The sequence below is a fragment of the Salvelinus fontinalis genome, chromosome 5, assembly GCF_029448725.1.
Source record: "Salvelinus fontinalis isolate EN_2023a chromosome 5, ASM2944872v1, whole genome shotgun sequence".
Lineage (NCBI taxonomy): Eukaryota > Metazoa > Chordata > Actinopteri > Salmoniformes > Salmonidae > Salvelinus > Salvelinus fontinalis.
The window spans coordinates 15,311,951-15,330,778 of record NC_074669.1 but is presented as its reverse complement, the minus strand read 5'-3'; the positions used below and the strand labels follow the sequence as shown (position 1 = coordinate 15,330,778).

General features: G+C 42.3%; 1 protein-coding gene across 1 annotated transcript; it reads right to left on the bottom strand.

Moving 5' to 3' along the window:
- Positions 1-366: 366 nt before the first annotated feature.
- Positions 367-17,441, bottom strand: LOC129855194 (DCC-interacting protein 13-beta-like). Its single transcript, XM_055922606.1, has 20 exons — positions 17,302-17,441; positions 12,798-12,896; positions 10,451-10,510; positions 9,970-10,041; positions 8,834-8,921; positions 8,666-8,707; positions 8,507-8,565; positions 7,222-7,368; positions 6,824-7,059; positions 5,804-5,992; positions 5,631-5,673; positions 5,366-5,422; positions 4,040-4,134; positions 3,743-3,898; positions 3,584-3,636; positions 3,303-3,477; positions 3,152-3,188; positions 2,689-2,844; positions 2,518-2,565; positions 367-2,361 (listed from the first exon to the last, which is right to left on the bottom strand). The coding sequence occupies exons 1-20, from the start codon at positions 17,353-17,355 to the stop codon at positions 2,230-2,232; spliced, it is 1,998 nt and encodes a 665-aa protein (XP_055778581.1). The 5' UTR covers positions 17,356-17,441; the 3' UTR covers positions 367-2,229.
- Between the last annotated feature and the right edge of the window lie 1,387 nt (positions 17,442-18,828).

Here is an 18,828-nt window from a genome sequence, read left to right as displayed (position 1 = left end):
TATGTTTGTGGCTTGAAACTTGACAGGAAATATCCCCTATTAAGGATCGACATGAGTCTATCCACATTTAAAAAGTAAGTACAATGTACCTCAACAACCTGTTCGACAGCTTCAATGTGCCTCATCGTGCACTATGATGTCCCCTATCGTGCAGTATGATGTCCCCTATCGTGCAGTATGATGTCCCCTATCATGCAGTATGATGTCCCCTGTCCACAATGCTGTACACTATCAAAGGTAATGATTACAACCTTACAACCCCCCTACACGCTGATGCCAAATGTAACGACACTACCCAAAGCTCCAGTGCCACTCCCCTACTTTCCACCCCATTTCTCAAATAATAAAAAATACTCAAGGCAGTAAGAAAATGTCACTTATATTTTTATTAAAGATTGAATGTTAACGTTTCCTAAAGTGTAAAGCCTTATGGGAAGTCATATACAACCAAAGGTCATTTACAAAAGAGAAATTCCAGCAAAGGAGAACAATGCACTTGCCACTTTTAGTACATTTTCCAGATGGCTTGTATATATTTTCCCTGACAGTACATTTGACTTAGGAAGCAGAGGGAACACAAGGGAGTTGCAGCAACATGAAGGGCAGACACTAAGGAGGATTACAGAAGATGGATCCTCTCTAGGGGGAGAATCCTAACATCCGTTTAAGTTAAATTTTCACTTAGTCTCCCATCGACATCAATGCATGACAAAGTAAAAATTTGATTTACATACAATTTAGGATTTGACCCTAAAATGACTCCTTCGTGGTTTAATGAGTAAACAATGCAGGAATGCAAAACCCACTCTGTCTATAGACAGCCATTTAAACAGAATGTCATAAAAGCCCTTATGACATTCTGAGTTACATTCTGACCATACGGCTCATGTCGTACCTTAAAGTTGGTTGCCCACCACCATATAAAGTCCAAAGAAGATGAAGAAGCCTGAAGGAAGAGAGATTACTAGAAACAGACTCGGTTTACCTGCGTGTCCTGATCGAGTCTGGTGTGGGTGGTCAAAATCAACATGCGCGCAAGTGGTCTGGTCGGCATGTTAGGCCTTACAATACGACCGACTAAGAAAAACACCTACACTCAGACAAAACTCTGTAAAAGCTGTTTTAAAGTTGCCAATCATCTCGGCATGCAAGCAAACACCTTGGTCAACACTGAATGACCTCGCGGTCCACACAAAGGCGAGCTTTGACCTATTGTCGTTATTATTCCACACTACAAAAACATCTTACATTCAGAAACAGCACATACATGACGTTTCGTATTGCAGGTTAATCAGGGCTAAGAGAACATACACGCAGGAATGCAATGCCCGATCAAAAGAAAATGCAATGCATCAGTGATTTCCCCTTTGCCATTAGTGTTTTGTTTCGATTTTCAGATTCTATGAAGCCAATAGAATTAAGGGCTAGATTCTAACAGATCTGCGCTAGCCGTCATCCGAATAGCAGTTGTTTTGACGGTGTCGGAGGTGGAACTTCGTTACAGCTGTAAAATCCACAAGCGGCTCCTTGCGTTACCTTATCGCAGACACTGCCATGGAATGCAACGAAGTCACACCCAACATTATATCTGACAAATCCCATGCAGCCGCGTTACAAGTTATCTAACATGCTATGTGGATGTCGGACAACGTGGGTTAACACGCTATCCGATTGGCCTAAAACCCTTTCCTTTTCATTTTCCTTACTTTAGAATGCTGCATAACAACATCTGAAGTTAGTGCATTTTACTACAGACATCAAGCCTTTGGTTAAATAGAAACCTTGGAAGTGCAATATTGTCCTATAGGAATGATAGTTGTATATTAAGTGCTGCTGAAAAGTAAGATGTCATGGCCATCCATCTCTACACAATACTTCTACTGCAGCACAGACACAATGGTACCACTAAACTCAAAGTTATGAAATGTAAGTGTATTAGTGTTGGAGGTCCCAGTTTAAACTGACAGGGTGGCTGAGGATATTCATTCCACCAGTGAAAAATAGTGAAATAACGTAAATAGTAAACCTAAACATTGTCCCTTTGAATAAGTACCTGTACGTCACTCTTGTGGTCATAAGGGATACACCATATAGACCCAGGAGTTTTTCCTGGTCAAGTGGTCAACAGGTAGTACCAGATTAAAGTCAGGGGTAGCGCTCCAGAGAACACCGAAACCCCACGTGAGGAGGTGTTTGTTGGGGGAACCTCAGACCCTCCCCTGGGCCTGGCTAGGCCTCAGACTCCTCCTCATCCGGTGCTCCTCCGTTAGCCGTGTTGCCTGTCTCGCTGTCCAGCAGGAGGAACTTGCCCTCGTTGGTCAGAGGCATGTTCTTCAACAGCTGGACTAGAGCCTCTGGGTCCTTCACACACACACACACACACACACACACACACACACACACACACACACACACACACACACACACACACACACACACACACACACACACACACACACACACACATTAGTGGGTTAGATTGAGAATTAATAAATTGAGATTGATTTAAAAACATACCTTCTTTGCCTCCATAATATCCTTCCCCAAGCTTATCGTGTAACATATCTGTGAATGAAGATGACACAAATTACATTGTGAAACAGATGAACCCATGACAAGTAAATTCACTGACTGAAGGCTCTGTGCCATAGTGAGCCCAACACATGAATGTGTGTTAAGATGCCTTACCTTCTCCCCCTCTGTGTTGCTTTCAAAGACAAAAGCACTAAAGGAGGGCTCTCCCTCCTCGTCATCCTCGCTCCAGTCTCGCCCCTCCACCACAAAGCCCATCAGCCTGCCGTTCTCCTGGTGGGCCACAAACTGGGTCACCTCCTGTAGCTGGAACTGTGAGGGAGGAAGAGGAGAGAGCGCAGGACCAATAATGATTAATTCATACTGAAACCTTAGTGCTATCACCAAGAGTGAAGCCCTAGTGAACAGACAACATTACACTGATAAATACAGTATACTGCTGCGTTTACACAGATAGCCCAATTCTGATATTTTTCCACTAATTGTTCTTTTGACCAATCACATCAGATCTTTTTCAGAGCCGGTCTGATTGATCAAAAGACCAGTTAGTGGAAAAAAGATCAGAATTGGGCTGCCTGTGTAAACGCAGCCTACTAAGGTTACATTTTCAGGCCCTTACACCGATTCTTGTGACTTGTGTCTGGGGGTCAATCAACCTGTGGTAAAGATAACAAAGAACACAATGAATCAACATAGTTGTCAGAAGCACAGTGGCAAGGTTAAACTCTGTAAGCACTTTCATGGGTCTGCTGTTTGACCGGTTACTGTACCTGAGACAGCTGCTCGTGACCATGAGATGGGACTCTGTGGTTCTGAAGATGTTGTGGATGGCTCGAGCCGCCAGCACCTGTCTCATGGCCTCATAGATCACTTCCTGGGTTTGTCCCGAACGCACCGCCATGGAGCCCAGGAACCGCACCGCAAACACCTGCTGCAGCAGGGAGTCTACACACACACACATGCAGACACATCAGGAGACAGAGAGGATCAGGGGATATGTAGTCCATAAACAGTACAGTACTAATGAAAACTGGAATGGAGACACTCCTACCGTCGCTTTCAGGGGAGCAGTCATCGTCTGTTTCTCCGAAAGGGTTTGTACGCCTGTCAGCGAAGAAACGCACACAATTAAACCCAGTTGAGCTATTATTGTACAAATCAGCGTACAAGAACTGGTTCTAACACGCCAGCCCTGTGGTGACGATCTTACCTCCCTCCGGCCCTGTTCTGGTCCTGGAACTCCGAGGCAGGCAACATGATGTCAAACTGGATGGGTGTCCCGGGAACTATCAGGTCCTCTGGCTCAGGAGCACTGGAAGTCTTCTGGGACGCACCGCTAGAGGACTGCATCCCACCTGGCTTAGCCCTGCAGAGAGAGGGAGGGAAATGAAGAGAGAGGAAGAAAAATAAGTGTGTGAGTGTACTATCAGAATTCCTGAAATAACACATGCATATATGTGTTATTTAAAAAAAAGCAAGGTGTTTCCTCTGCATGATTGAGGCTAACCTGTCTGGGTTGGGTGAGCCCTCTCCTCTCTTCTCAAAGCTGGTGATGGGAGTGACCGCCTGAATGGCTGTCTGGTTCAGTCTGATGGCCACTGCCTAAAGAGGGGAACAGGGTGCAGTTTCTGTCATTACACTGTAATAATGATAAAAGTCCTAACATTATGCTCTGTGACTAACACATGGTGCCACAAGAGGGCGTAGTTTGGTTGATTATACTGGGGAAATTATTTAGTTTGAGGCAGGTATAGAAGTAGTCTGGGATCAAACCAACCTTCTTCACTGTCATCAATAGAGTATTAAAAGACTTACATAATACATAACAGGCTATGTACACCAATTAGGCCTATGAAAAGTATCAATTGGAAGCAGTACTTGACCTTACACTAACCCATCAGTTGTTTGCATCTTGCCAGAGTTGCTTCCTGGTTTGTTTGGAATAAACAAATTACCCACGGGCACTAGGGAGCCATGAGGTCAGAGACGAAGTAACAGAACATACGATGCATTTGTTTATGTGTACAAATTAAGGCAAAGCATACTTCTGAACATGCAGAACCCGCTGGTGCACGCACACATATGCACCCACAAGCATGCATACACACACAGTATAGATAGAGCCTCTTAGTCTGTCTTGTTATGTGCATAGAGAATGGGTTTAAGTTCAACTGGGTGGAATCAGCAGCCTCTGATGGTGCCATCCAGATGTAGGATCTTCATTTGACCCAGTTTGCTACAACAGGAAAATAATCCTGACGCAACAGGACATGTGAATTATTATGTGGATTATAATTCATGTACATTTTTGTAGTGGTTGATACATTTTTCTTTAGGGCAAATCAAGTCTGACATTTCAAAGTGAAAATTGCAAACCTTTTAAAAACTGAAATACATTACAAGTTGGCATGTCCTGCTATGCAGTAAAATACAAAGTAACAAAAGAATGATCAAATTAAGATCTTTCATCTGTAAAACACCATATCCCAGTTTAGAGATATCCCATGGGAGCACAATCATCTCTAAAACAATCAGGAAATCTGCTAAAAACTAGACCAGACCAGAGCATAATCAGCCCCCTGCAAAGTCTCTAGGGCTATACTGGACTCTGGAAACATCCTGTCCTGTATCAGTCAATCGCAGCCCTGCTGCTACTCATATAGAATGGGCTTGGTGTAAACATATATATTTTTTAAAACATGTCTGTCTTCACCTTATCACACACACAACAAAATATTGATTTATTCATTGTGACTTCTTTCAAGTGCTATTACATACTACTGATTTACTACTTATCTCACTGTATTGATTAGAGAGAGTATATATAATGTACCTCAGGGTTGTCAGTCAGGTAGATCTGTCGGGAGATATTGTTCAAAGTGCAAATCCACTGGAGATAAGAAACGGAAGAAAGTATTAGACTCACAGCCATTGCTCAACAAACATCAGACATTTCAAATAGCTCCTCTAATGCAGCTTGTGACAGGCAGGCAAGAAGAACTTTCATGAATGAAAACGTAACAATGGCTTTGAACACATGGATGAAAGAAACCTATGAAACAAACAGGTACAAAAGATTTGACTGGTATGATACATACTTCCTCATATTCCCTTTTGCTCTCTGCTTGTAGAATCATTGACCTGCAAAATCCCAATAACAAAATTAAAACACAATACTGTTTGTAGGCTCATAAGAAGTCTTCCTCACAAATCTGTGCGTGACCAGTGAGGGTCTTGGTGAGGATGAAGTGTGAATACTTAGCGTACATACGTTTTACCATTGGGGGAGGTGATCTGAAAACAGTAGCGTCTGTCCTCACACTCTACGGCCATGACAGAGCTGTTATCCAGGTCTAGCACCATGCCCCCTGCCACTGCCCCTCGCGGCTGGCACATGAGGTTCCCTCCCTGGGTGAAGAAGTAAAGCCGGTCCCAGGCTGTGGTGACTAGGCCCGTCTTACTGTGGGGGAGCAGAAAAGGGTTGTATTCATTACTGCACACCATAGAAACAAATAGGTTAAACTTCTCCAACGTAAAACAAAAACAATAATTCAGGTAGTCCTTTCCGCCATTTGCTTCCATTTCGTTCCTAGTGAACACCACCCAGTTCACAGTGTTGGAGCAGCTGTCGTCTCCATGACTCAGCTACTAGAACTAAACATCTCAATCTGAAATCTAAAAGCAATCAGAAAGTGCTGACAGCTCAAATCGCAAAACTTTTTGTATGACTCAAATCTGTCCATAAAAAAAACGGAGAACTAATTATCTTTTGGCATAGCTGCGCTTGACAAGCATTTGAGACAGATGTGTCATTAAATAAAATGGCATTCTGCAGAACATTTTATTTTGTGCTGCAGACATTTGTCAAAGACTGGCGATGTCTATGAGAAAAAGACTGTATTTGACAGCTCTGACACCTTACTAAATCACAACGTTAGTTCTGCAATTCTACCTCAAGCCAAGTTTTTCTTCTTATATTTAGCTATAATCGTAGCTGACAGCCCACCTTGCCAGAGCTGACAAACAAATTGTATTCACTGAAGTACAAAGAGTGTAACTTTGAGACATCTTGTAATTGTAGTTTGACACATTCATTAATGTTTCCTTTGATACGGAATAAAAACAAGACCTGCAGACAATAGTGTCACAATCGTTCACAATTTAACACATCCAGCTATAGCCTGAAAACATCAAACAAGGACAAGACATTGAACACTGACACACCAAATTGAAAAAAAAGAGCATTGAATGAAGGACTGAGTGAATTGAACTTAATCAAACAGAGCCTTACTTCCTGATGTTGAGGTAGCCTGCCTTCTGTATGAGCGTGCGGTTGACAGGGGCGGGGTCGCGGTCAGGCATGTAGACCGTGTCCTCCATGGAGAGCAGCTCTCTCTGGGTCATACGCATGGCCTCAGCCTCTGAGTCCAACTGAGCCTCGATATTTTGTGTCATGCTGGACACTGACCCCAGGAAGCTGTCCATTTTCTTTGAAACTAGATCTATGCCTTTCTTATAGAAGGTGATCTGAGAGGGACACAAAGAGAGAAGACATTCATTGCTTCTCCAGTTCTGACTTGCTATAGGACCACAGCAGTGTGTGGTGTCCTGGTTTATTGCGGTAGGGGTAAAGAGTGTGTTGATATTGGGTTAACGACTTGCAATGTGGATTTGGGTGTGTGTTGGTACCTGGGCCTGTGTGTAACCAAGCATGGGCTCCAGCATGGCCACTCTCTTGCGGTACTGCAGGGCGTTGAGGGCACAATAATACTGCATGGAGGCCTGGTGCTGCTTCCTCCTGGAGTAGGCCACCTCCCCTACCAATTCGGCTTTCACCTGCACCATAACACAGTAGTTAATCACACACACACGCTCTTATCCGGTGCGACTTACAGGAGCGATTAGGGTTAAGTGCCTTGCTTAAGGGCACAGACAGATTGTGACCTTTCGGTTACTGGCCCAACACTCTTAACCTCTAGGCTACCTGTCCGCAAACATATACCCAGCTAATCAGAGGGAGAGCTAAGTAGAGCAACATGATCTCTAAACTAACGTATGTCATAACCTCTCAACTATTATGAGGCAATGTTATCTATTGCACCAGTTTAACAGGTACTACCAGTGCATTGTTAACAGGTACTACCAGTGCATTGTTAACAGGTACTACCAGTGCATTGTTAACAGGTACTACCAGTGCATTGTTAACAGGTACTACCAGTGCATAGTTAACAGGTACTACCAGTGCATTGTTAACAGGTACTACCAGTGCATTGTTACCAGGTACTACCAGTGCATTGTTAACAGGTACTACCAGTGCATAGTTAACAGGTACTACCAGTGCATTGTTAACAGGTACTACCAGTGCATAGTTAACAGGTACTACCAGTGCATTGTTAACAGGTACTACCAGTGCATTGTTAACAGGTACTACCAGTGCATAGTTAACAGGTACTACCAGTGCATTGTTAACAGGTACTACCAGTGCATAGTTAACAGGTACTACCAGTGCATTGTTAACAGGTACTACCAGTGCATAGTTAACAGGTACTACCAGTGCATTGTTAACAGGTACTACCAGTGCATTGTTAACAGGTACTACCAGTGCATTGTTAACAGGTACTACCAGTGCGTTGTTAACAGGTACTACCGGTGCGTTGTTAACAGGTACTACCAGTGCGTTGTTAACAGGTACTACCAGTGCGTTGTTAAAAGGTACTACCAGTGCATTGTTAACAGGTACTACCAGTGCATTGTTAACAGGTACTACCAGTGCATTGTTAACAGGTACTACCAGTGCATTGTTAACAGGTACTACCAGTGCATTGTTAACAGGTACTACCAGTGCATTGTTAACAGGTACTACCAGTGCATTGTTAACAGGTACTACCAGTGCGTTGTTAACAGGTACTACCAGTGCGTTGTTGTACTGTTAGAGATTTGGCTAGTATAGGTCTCATACAGTCCCCATCACTACCTTCTCATTCTCCTTCTTCTTGGGCAGTCTGCTGTACTTGACCATGGCAGCCTCATGCTCTGTGATGGGGAAGGAGTGGACATGAGCTGAGACGGTCAGCTACTGTATAATACCAACTCCAAAACAAAATCATATCAAATTTGAGAAACCCATACATACCATCAGAGGCGATGCCAAATATTTCTCTCAATGTGCTTATCTCTGAGAAGTCAAATACAGATTCAGTGTCAAAAACCATGACAAATCACAAAACCAGAATCAATCACATACAGATTATATTCAAAATGGGTGAAAGCAACAGGCTGATGAGCAAGTGTTTGTGTCTACCTGTAAGGTCCTTCTCTCTGAACTGGATCATGGGAAAGATCATCCTGTCAGCCATCTGAGTGGCCAGCTCTGAGTGTAGTGTATTCAGCTGGGGAGAAGAGAGAACTAAATTACCCAGAGGCACCCTGAAAACAGCAGGGGTTGATTGATTGTGGTTCAAAAGGAAGTTGAAAAGCAGTTCATTCAAATTACCGATCATCACACAGACAAATCCCTACTGTGTAATTGAGAACCAGTCAAAACACATTTTCTTGGTCTGAAGATGAATCTCATCCTGTAATTTCTTACCAATATAAAGCATATACCCTATGCAGCTATCCTCGACTTGGACTAGTTCATTTCACTATCAAGTCATATTCAAAGAAGCCAAATTCAGGTAAGTGCTAAACCATCTACCAAGTAAACACACAGTGGTGTACAACACCTGCAGTAGTGTGAACCTAAGGTCAGAGCAGGATTAGGTGTAATCTGCAGGAAGATAGATGCATTCTTTAGGCCTGTGTAGTTAGGCCAGAAGGGCAAACAATGACTGCTCTAATGCCTCTCCAGCACAGGCTAGCCAGCCAGGCCCACAGACCCCCTATGGCTCAATCCATCTGTCTAAAGTAACAGTTTTTACATTTCAGTAGACACTCTTATCCAGAGTGATTTACAGGAGCAATTACGGTTAAGTGCCTTGCGCAAGGGCACATTGACATTTTTTCCCACTTAGTCGGCTGGGGGATTCGACCTTTCAGTTACTGGCCCAATGCTCTTAACCACTAGACTACACCTCCACCTCCAGGAAAGCCAGAGTGCTTCTCTACCTGGCTGTACCGCAACTGGTCTCTCTACCTCATCCTGGAGGCCATAGCCTCTACAGAGAGCTGGTGAATGTTCTAATGTTGAAACGGGTCAGTTGTAATGACAAGGGAAAGCCTATAATTCAACTTCCAATGCATACAATTGTGACAGGGTATTTGTGGAATATTTTATCCACCTCCATTTATTCCATGACTGTTGCACACATCCACACACTGTCGTTGACACTCACTCTTCTCAGACCAGAAACTCCTATATGCACACAAACCCTCCCTGTGTAAACAGCATGCTCACAAACCCAGTAACACAAACATGCACAGATGCACTAGCCTCACCTCCCCCACAGTTTTTGCAAATTGCTGCAGTGTGCTGATCACCTCCTCGTCACCTTTACCAAGGGCAAAATTCTGAAGAAAACAATACGTGACTCAAAAATGTCATAAAACACTGAATTTAGCACATTCCAAATAAACATTGAGGCTATGATGTTAGAAATACTAAATTGCCATCAAATTGCTGGCATGCTGCTCTCTCCTGTAAAGGGACAATATGCTAACAAATCCAATGGTAGAAGTCTTATTTAGTTATTAGATCCCCATGAGCTGTTGCTATTGCAGCAGCTACTCTACCTGGGGTCCACACAAAACGTAAAAAAAATGACATAATACAGAATATTAATGAACAAGAAGAGCTCAAGGACAGAACTACATACATTTAAAGTCTTATGCTTTCTGAAATAATGCTAGGTAACAGGTATATAGCAATACACTGCAGTTAAGTACATGAGCGTTGTCCAATATTCTCAATAAGACATACTTGCTTCTCATACTCCAGTAGCTGTCTGGACAGCTGTTCTGTAGCCAATCCCATCTCACTCTGAAGAACACAGGAAGTGATGTCATTAGCAGTTTATCCTGTGGATGACCCGTCTTACAGGAAATTAACTCTCAGAAACTGCACACATCATGCAAACTAAGCTATTGTATCCTCACAAAGAATCAATGACTTCAAATTGGATTGGACTGGGCTTGGGCGGTATACCATATAAACCGTATACTGGGGAACTTGGAAATAGCCACGGGATGGTTTTTCCCAATACTGTCAATACCGTAGAAACCATTTATTTGAAGTTTTTCAATAAATTGTCATATTTGTAGGTATTTTTTAAGTAAATACCTGCAGTCAACTTGTGCAATGTGTTAGGAGATACAGCAGATCACAATGTCACTGGTGACACTATGAAGCTAACTTTTTCCCTCAGCACAGTTGAGCCAGTCACACCTTTGTTTGTAAATAGCACAATAGGGGAAAGAGGGAGCGGGTGAGTTGAGCTGTGTATTGACAGGGGTCGCGTTTTATTGGATGTCAGTGTTTTTTTTCTTCAATAGAGTGATCAGGGATGTGCAAATATAGTTTTCCTTCAAAGAAAATACATTAGTGCAACACATTTGACAGAAAAATATTTTTCATCAGATGACAACGCTATTTGGCCGGCAGCCACACAAGTGACGATGCAAACGATGCATGGCCGTCATATTTCTAATGTTTAGGCCCATCATAGAAATAATGTAGTAACCTACATTTCCTAATGTTTTGCCTAAAGTTAATCTTGCATTTTAACTGAGAAAAATAGGCTGGTTACACCAAGAAAAGTACTGGAGAAAAGAACCTACACATCAGTGGGAGCGCTGTCTGTTGATACACTACACATCAGTGGGAGCGCTGTCTGTTGATATACTACACATCAGTTGGAGCGCTGTCTGTTGATATACTACACATCAGTGGGAGCGCTGTCTGTTGATATACTACACATCAGTTGGAGCGCTGTCTGTTGATATACTACACATCAGTGGGAGCGCTGTCTGTTGATATACTACACATCAGTGGGAGCGTTGTCTGTTGATATACTACACATCAGTGGGAGCGCTGTCTGTTGATATACTACACATCAGTGGGAGCGCTGTCTGTTGATATACTACACATCAGTGGGAGCGCTGTCTGTTGATATACTACACATCAGTGGGAGCGCTGTCTGTTGATATACTACACATCAGTGGGAGCGCTGTCTGTTGATATACTACACATCAGTGGGAGCGCTGTCTGTTGATATACTACACATCAGTGGGAGCGCTGTCTGTTGATAAACTACACATCAGTGGGAGCGCTGTCTGTTGATATACTACACATCAGTGGGAGCGCTGTCTGTTGATACACTACACATCAGTGGGAGCGCTGTCTGTTGATATACTACACATCAGTTGGAACGCTGTCTGTTGATATACTACACATCAGTTGGAGCGCTGTCTGTTGATATAATGCCTGTTCGTGAATTCTCATTCCATTTAAGAAGTGCAACTGAAGCACAAAATGAGTCTGATGCCGAGCAGAAATTACAATAAGAAGCCTTTTAGATATGAGTTTACAAAATGCAGGAAGATATTTATTATGCGTTGTATTATTTTTTTCTGCGTGAAAAACTCAGAATGATGCGTTAACATGACCCCTACTTTAACTTGCTATCTAGTAAGTGGCTGAAATAATAAGGTGACGGGCATCATATCGTGTTAGCTTTCTTCCGTGTTTGAGAAGTCAAAGCCCTTTGGATGAGTTCTGTACAGCTGCCACTGCTATCTTGAATTCCTTGTTTTTTTCTGCTCTCTTTTCTCACCTGTCTTCTCCTCCCCCATCTTCTCTGAGCAGAGCAGGCAGGCCCGTTGCCCTAGCGACTCCAGACTCCACACAGACACAGTGTGAACACACGCTGCTCCAGAGCCAGTACTGAATGAGTCAAAACTTTGTTCATTTGCACAATGTCTCTCGTTCACATTCGCTTGAAAATGTACAAACTCACCAAACATGACATTCGGTAGCTCCTACAAATATATGTATAACTTTATGAGCTGGATTGCCCATCTTTGCAATTTGTTTATTTTCATTTGGGATCGTTAGCATATATTAGTGAGCAGCCTCCATGGAAATGATCTATTGTGCTAATTTTGTTATCATTCTGGTAATAGACGCCCAACTCACTATTTTGGCTCCCCCTTGTGTACTAAGCCTGTAATACCGTAAATTCCAGGGTGAGAGAAGGATGGTATGACAATATGAAAATCTGGATACCGCCCAACCCTAGATTGCATGTGTGTGCCTATGTGCGTGTTACCTGGGCTCCATACACCCTCTGCATGGACTGAAGCAGCTGGTTGGTGTAGTCTGTGAGCGTCCCTGCATCCTCCTCAAACACACTGAGCAAGGAGCGAGTCTGTAGAGAAGAGAAGGACACACAGAAACCTATGACAAGTGGCAGATAGACAGGCAGGCAATGTGGCAATGGAATAAACAGACAGGCAGGCAGAAGGGAGGCAGCCAGACACTAGACAGATTGAAAAATGCTGACATAGACCAAATGAGCGATAAGCTTTTAAGACATTCAGCCTGTAATTGTCTGGAGACCGGCACAGTGTGGTAAGCTGGTATGGGTGCGGCAAAGAGGCACACACCTTTATTTAATGATTTATACTGCTGAAGTCGGAAGTTTACATACACTTATGTTGGAGTCATTAAAACTTGTTTACAACCACTCCACAAATATCTTGTTAACAAACTATAGTTTTGGCAAGTCGGTTAGGACATCTACTTTATGAATGACACAAATAATTTTTCCAACAATTGTTTACAGCCAGATTATTTCACTTAGAATTCACTGTATTACAATTCCAGTGGGTAAGAAGTTTAAGTACACTAAGTTGACTGTGCCTTTAAACTGCTTGGAAAATTCCAGAAAATTATGTCATGGCTTTAGAAGCTTCTGATAGGCTAATTGACATCATTTGAGTCAATTGGAGGTGTACCTGTGGATGTATTTCAAGGCCTACCTTCAAACTCAGTGCCTCTTTGCTTGACATCATGGGAAATCAAAAGAAATCAGCCAAGACCTCAGAAAACAATTGGAGACCTCCACAAGGCTGGTTCATCCCTGGGGGCAATTTCCAAACGCCTGAAGGTACCACGTTCATCTATACAAACAATAGTACGCAAGTATAAACACCATGGGACTACGCAGCCGTCACACCGCTCAGGAAGGAGACGTGTTCTGTCTCCTAGAGATGAATGTACTTCGGTGCGAAAAGTGCAAGTCAATCCCAGAACAACAGCAAAGGACATTGTGAAGATGCTGGAAGAAACAGGTACAAAAGTATCTATATCCACAGTAAAATGAGTCCTGTATCGACATAACCTGAAAGGCCGTTCAGCAAGGAAGAAGCCACTGCTCCAAAACCGCCATAAAAAAGCCAGACTAAGGTTTGCAACTGCACATGGGGACAAAGATCACACTTTTTGGAGAATTGTCTTCTGGTCTGATGAAACAAAAATAGAACTGATTGGCCATAATGACCATCATTATGTTTGGAGGAAAAAGGGGAGGCCTGCAAGCCGGAGAACACCATACCAACCGTGAAGCACATGGGTGGCAGCATCATGTTGTGGGGGTGCCTTGCTGCAGGAGGGACTGGTGCAATTCACAAAATAGATGGCATCATGAGGCAGGAAAATGATGTGAAAGTATTGAAGCAACATTTCAAGACATTAGTCAGGAAGTTAAAGCTTGGTCGCAAATGGGTCTTCCAAATGGACAATGACCCCAAGCATACTTCCAAAGTTGTGGCAAAATGGCTTAAGGATAACAAAGTCAAGGTATTGGAGTGGCCATCACAAAGCCCTGACCTCAATCGTACAGAAAATTTGTGGGCAGAACTGAAAAGGCGTGTGCGAGCAAAGAGGCCTACAAACCTGACTCAGTTTCACCAGCTCTGTCAGGAGGAATGGGCCAAAATGCACCCAACTTATTGTGGAAGGCTACCCGAAACATTTGACCCAAGTCAAACAATTTAAAGGCAATGCTACCAAATACTAATTTAGTGTATGTAAACTTCTGACCCACTGGGAATGTGATGGAATAAATCAAATCTGAAATAAATAATTCTCTCTAATATTATTCTGACATTTCACATTCTTAAAATAAAGTGGTGATCCTAACTGACCTAAATCAGGGAATTTTTACTAGGATTAAATGTCAGGAATTGTGAAAAACTGAGTTTAAATGTATTTGGCTCAGGTGTATGTAAACTTCCGACTTCAACTGTATTTACACACCATTTGTAGGCCTAGCCCCTTTATTCATAAATATGCTGATTTGAAATGTGACTTTCTAGTCCCTCACTCACTCAAATTGATTCCATGATTTGAATAGGAAGAACTATTCTGAAATATGCAGAGCAAGACACAAGCCACAGGCATGCAGTACCAGTCAAAAGTTTGGACACCTACTTTTTCTTTATTTGTATTATTTTCTACATTGTAGAATAATAGTGAAGACATCAAAACTATGAAATAACACATATTGAATCATTTAGTAACCAAAAAAGTGTTAACCAAATCTAAATATATTTTATATTTCAGATTCTTCAAAGTAGCCACCCTTTGCCTTGATGACAGCTTTGCACTCTCTTGGCATTCTCTCAACCAGCTTTATGAGGTAGTCACCTGGAATGCATTTCAATTAACAGGTGTGCCTTGTTAATGTTAATTTGTGGAATTTCTTTCCTTAATGCGTTTGAGCCAATCAGTTGTGGGGTGACAAGGTTTTTATTTAACCTTTATTTAAGGTAGGGGTGGTATACAGAAGTTAGCCCTATTTGGTAAAAGACCAAGTCCATATTATGGCAAGAACAGCTCAAATAAGCAAAGAAAACCAACAGTCCATCATTACTTTGAGACATGAAGGTCAGTCAATCCGGAAAATGTCAAGAACTTTGAAAGTATCTTCAAGTACAGTCTCAAAAACCATCAAGCGCTATGATAAAACTGTCTCATGTGGACCGCCACAGGAAAGACCCAGACTTACCTCTGCTTCAGAGGATAAGTTCATTAGAGTTAACTGCACCTCAGATTGCAGGCCAAATAAATACTTCACAGAGTTCAAGTAACAGACCCATCTCAACATCAACTGTTCAGAGGAGGTTGCGTGAATCAGTCCTTCAAAATCACATTTCTGCAAAGAAACCACTACTAAAGGACACCAATAATAAGAAGAGACTTGCTTGGGCCAAAAAACATGAGCAATGGACATTGCAATGGACAATTCAAGGCACGCTTAACCAGCATGGCTTCCACAGCATTCTGCAGCGATACGCAATCCCATCTGGTTTGTTCTTAGTGGGACTATCATTTTTTTTTCAACAGGACAATGACCCAACACATCTCCATCAGGAAGGAGAGTGATGAAGTGCTGCATCAGATGACTTGGCCTCCACAATCACCAGACCTCAACCCAATTGTTTGGGATGAGATAGTTTGGGATGAGTTGGACCGCAACGTGAAGGAAAAGTTGCCAACAAGTGTTAAACATATGTGGGAACTCCTTCAAGACTGTTGGAAAAACATTCCAGGTGAAGATGGTTGAGAGAATGCCAAGAGTGTCATCAAAGCAACAGTGGCTATCTTGAAAAATCTCAAATATAAAATATATTTTGACTTGCTTTACTATTTTTGGGTTACTACACGATTCCATGTGTCATGTCATAGTTTCGATGTCTTCACTATTATTCTACAATGCAGAAAATAGTACAAATAAAGAAAAACCTTTGAATGAGTAGGCATGTCCAAACTTTTGACTGGTACTGTATGTTGAACTTAAACTCAAAGGACCCAGTCGTAAACTACATACATATTTAAGATACAACATCATTTAAGTGCATGTAATATGCTTGATTTTTTGACACAGCCTATTATAGCGTAAGTGCCAGTGAAGCCTGGCCTAAAGAAATGCAGATACAACTACATTTAGGCTACAAGTGGAAAATATCAATTAGACTCTTTGCCTAACTGTTATTAAGTAGTATTAGAATACGTGTAATTAAGACAGTGTTATAAAGTTTGATTAAGAGTTTGACTAATAACAGTCAGCTACAAATATTAACTGAATTAAATTCCCACACCAACCAAACCGATTAGGTTTGGACAATTAGGTTAAGTCAATGCCTAAAATCCGGACTGAAATATATTTCAGATTGCAGTCCCATAGCTGGGAAGTTTAGGCTATTGACCAATTCCAATGGATTCCCATACTCAGAAACCCCTACAACAGCCCGTAAAATAGGCCGAGGCCCCAACTCGGGGGGCTTTTAAAAAACAACATATATGAACACTTCCGTCAAACAAATCATCCATGTAATTCGCAAAACATAATGGTCTACACTACAGAAGACTGTGACTGTCACAATAAACAACCAGTCGTTGTTCTGATGCACACTGTTTTATCAACAGCCAACTACAGGCCGGGCGATGCGCAACTCATCACGTCACTGCTCACACTAGAAAGGGAAAGGCAGTCTCGAATCTCGAGCAATATGCAAATTTTAGGCGACATTTGTTTCTGATGGGAATTAGGTACGACTTGTGACACATTGTATCGGATACATAGCCAATGGGCGAGTGTGCAACTGCGGAATAGTGTACATTTCCAAAACAATGAGCCAATTCAAAGCTGTCATCGTCGAGTTGAGTAAATAGCCTACAACAGTGGAGCTGGTTTAGCCAATTTCACATCACCTACAAGACCTTTCCTCTCAATAACGGCACATAACATAAACATAGTATTGACCCACCTGAGGACTGTCCTGCAAAGCCTCTTCTAAAAGCAACGTATGGACGGCTGGCATCTTGTTCACAGCGAAGAGAACGGACTTGAATTATTTAGCGCGTGGACTCTCTTTCCCAGAGAGCTTTGTCTGCGGATGTGGGTGACACGTGTCATTTGCAGGCGGTCCTTGGCCAGCCAGTCTCAGAGCAGCCAGTGAGCAGTCGTGCAAGCAATCTGCCCTGACCACTAACACAATTTAGAATCAGACACGCTTACTTAAGGCCACCCGCAAATCAAGTTACAAGAATATTCTTGTCCTGAAAACGAGCTGTCTTTGAATGTTGAACTCCTGTTGTATTAGCTGTTCTAGGCTTTCTCTGTAGCCTGTAGGCTCATTGCCAATGTGATGAGAAACAAGACAACAGTGTCCCCCCCTGGATGCATGGGCAATTACATTTACTGTAATCTATTAGTGCCAATCAAATCATAAAAAGTGCCTGAATATGATCTCATTTGGAGGGACTATTCAGTTTGAAGGGAACGTTAGGGGATTCAGTTGTATGCAATTATATCCCAACACTTCCGTTGAACTCTGTTCAGTGGCTTATGAAATGAGCCCCAAAAACTACAAAAAAGAACATTGAGCGATGAGTCATTCGAAAACACGTGAAAGGAGGTCATGGCTCCTGAAATTGCAAACCTGTAAAGTAATCTAGCTCTGTAATCATCATTGTAGTCTATTTATAATATTTCACAAAGGTGAGGATTGAGACGAGCTGTTCAAATCAAGTCAAATCAAATTGTATTTGTGACATTTGCCGAATACAACAGGTGTAGACCTTACATTGAAATGCTTACTTACAAGCCCTTAACCAACAATGCAGTTTTAAGAAAAACAAGTGTTAAGAAAGTATTTACTAAAATAAACTGAAGTAAAAAATGAATAAATAAAAAATGTAAATAAAAAATAAGAAAATAGAAAAATAACAAATAATTAAAGAGCAACAATATAAAACAGTAGCGAGGCTACAGAGTCAATGTGCAGGGGCACAGGTTAGTCAAGGTAATTGAGGTTAATATGTACATGTAGGTAAAGGCAAAGTAACTATGCACAGATAATAAACAGAGCAGCGTAAAAATGGGGTGGGGTGGTCAATGCAAATAGTCCGGGTAGCCATTTGATTAGCTGTTCAGGAGTCTTGTGGCTTGGAGTAGAAGCTGTTAAGAAGCCTTTTGTACCTAGACTTGGCGCTCCGGCACCACTTGCCGGAGAACAGTCTATGACTAGGGTGGCTGGAGTCTTTGGTAATTTTAGGGCCATCCTCTGACACCAACTGTTATAGAGGTCCTGGATGGCAGGAAGTTTGGCCCCAGTGATGTACTGGGCCATATGCACTATCCTCTGTAGCTTCTTGCGGTCGGAGGCCGAGCAGTTGCCATACCAGGAGGTGATGCAACCAGTTAGGATGCGCTTGATGGTGCAGCTGTAGAACTTTTTGAGGATCTGAGGACCCATGCCAAATGTTTTCAGTCTCCTGAGGGGGGAAAAGGC

What these genes read in the sequence shown, in the direction of transcription:
- LOC129855194 (XM_055922606.1), bottom strand. Translation starts at nt 17,355, where the DNA reads ATGCCAGCCGTCCATACGTTGCTTTTAGAAGAGGCTTTGCAGGACAGT. An exon ending in GGCTACCTCAACATCAGGAA is followed by an intron (nt 5,993 to 6,823) that starts GTAAGGCTCTGT and finishes GCTCCCCCACAG; the next exon opens with TAAGACGGGCCTAGTCACCA. An exon ending in GCAACACAGAGGGGGAGAAG is followed by an intron (nt 2,566 to 2,688) that starts GTAAGGCATCTT and finishes CTTCATTCACAG; the next exon opens with ATATGTTACACGATAAGCTT.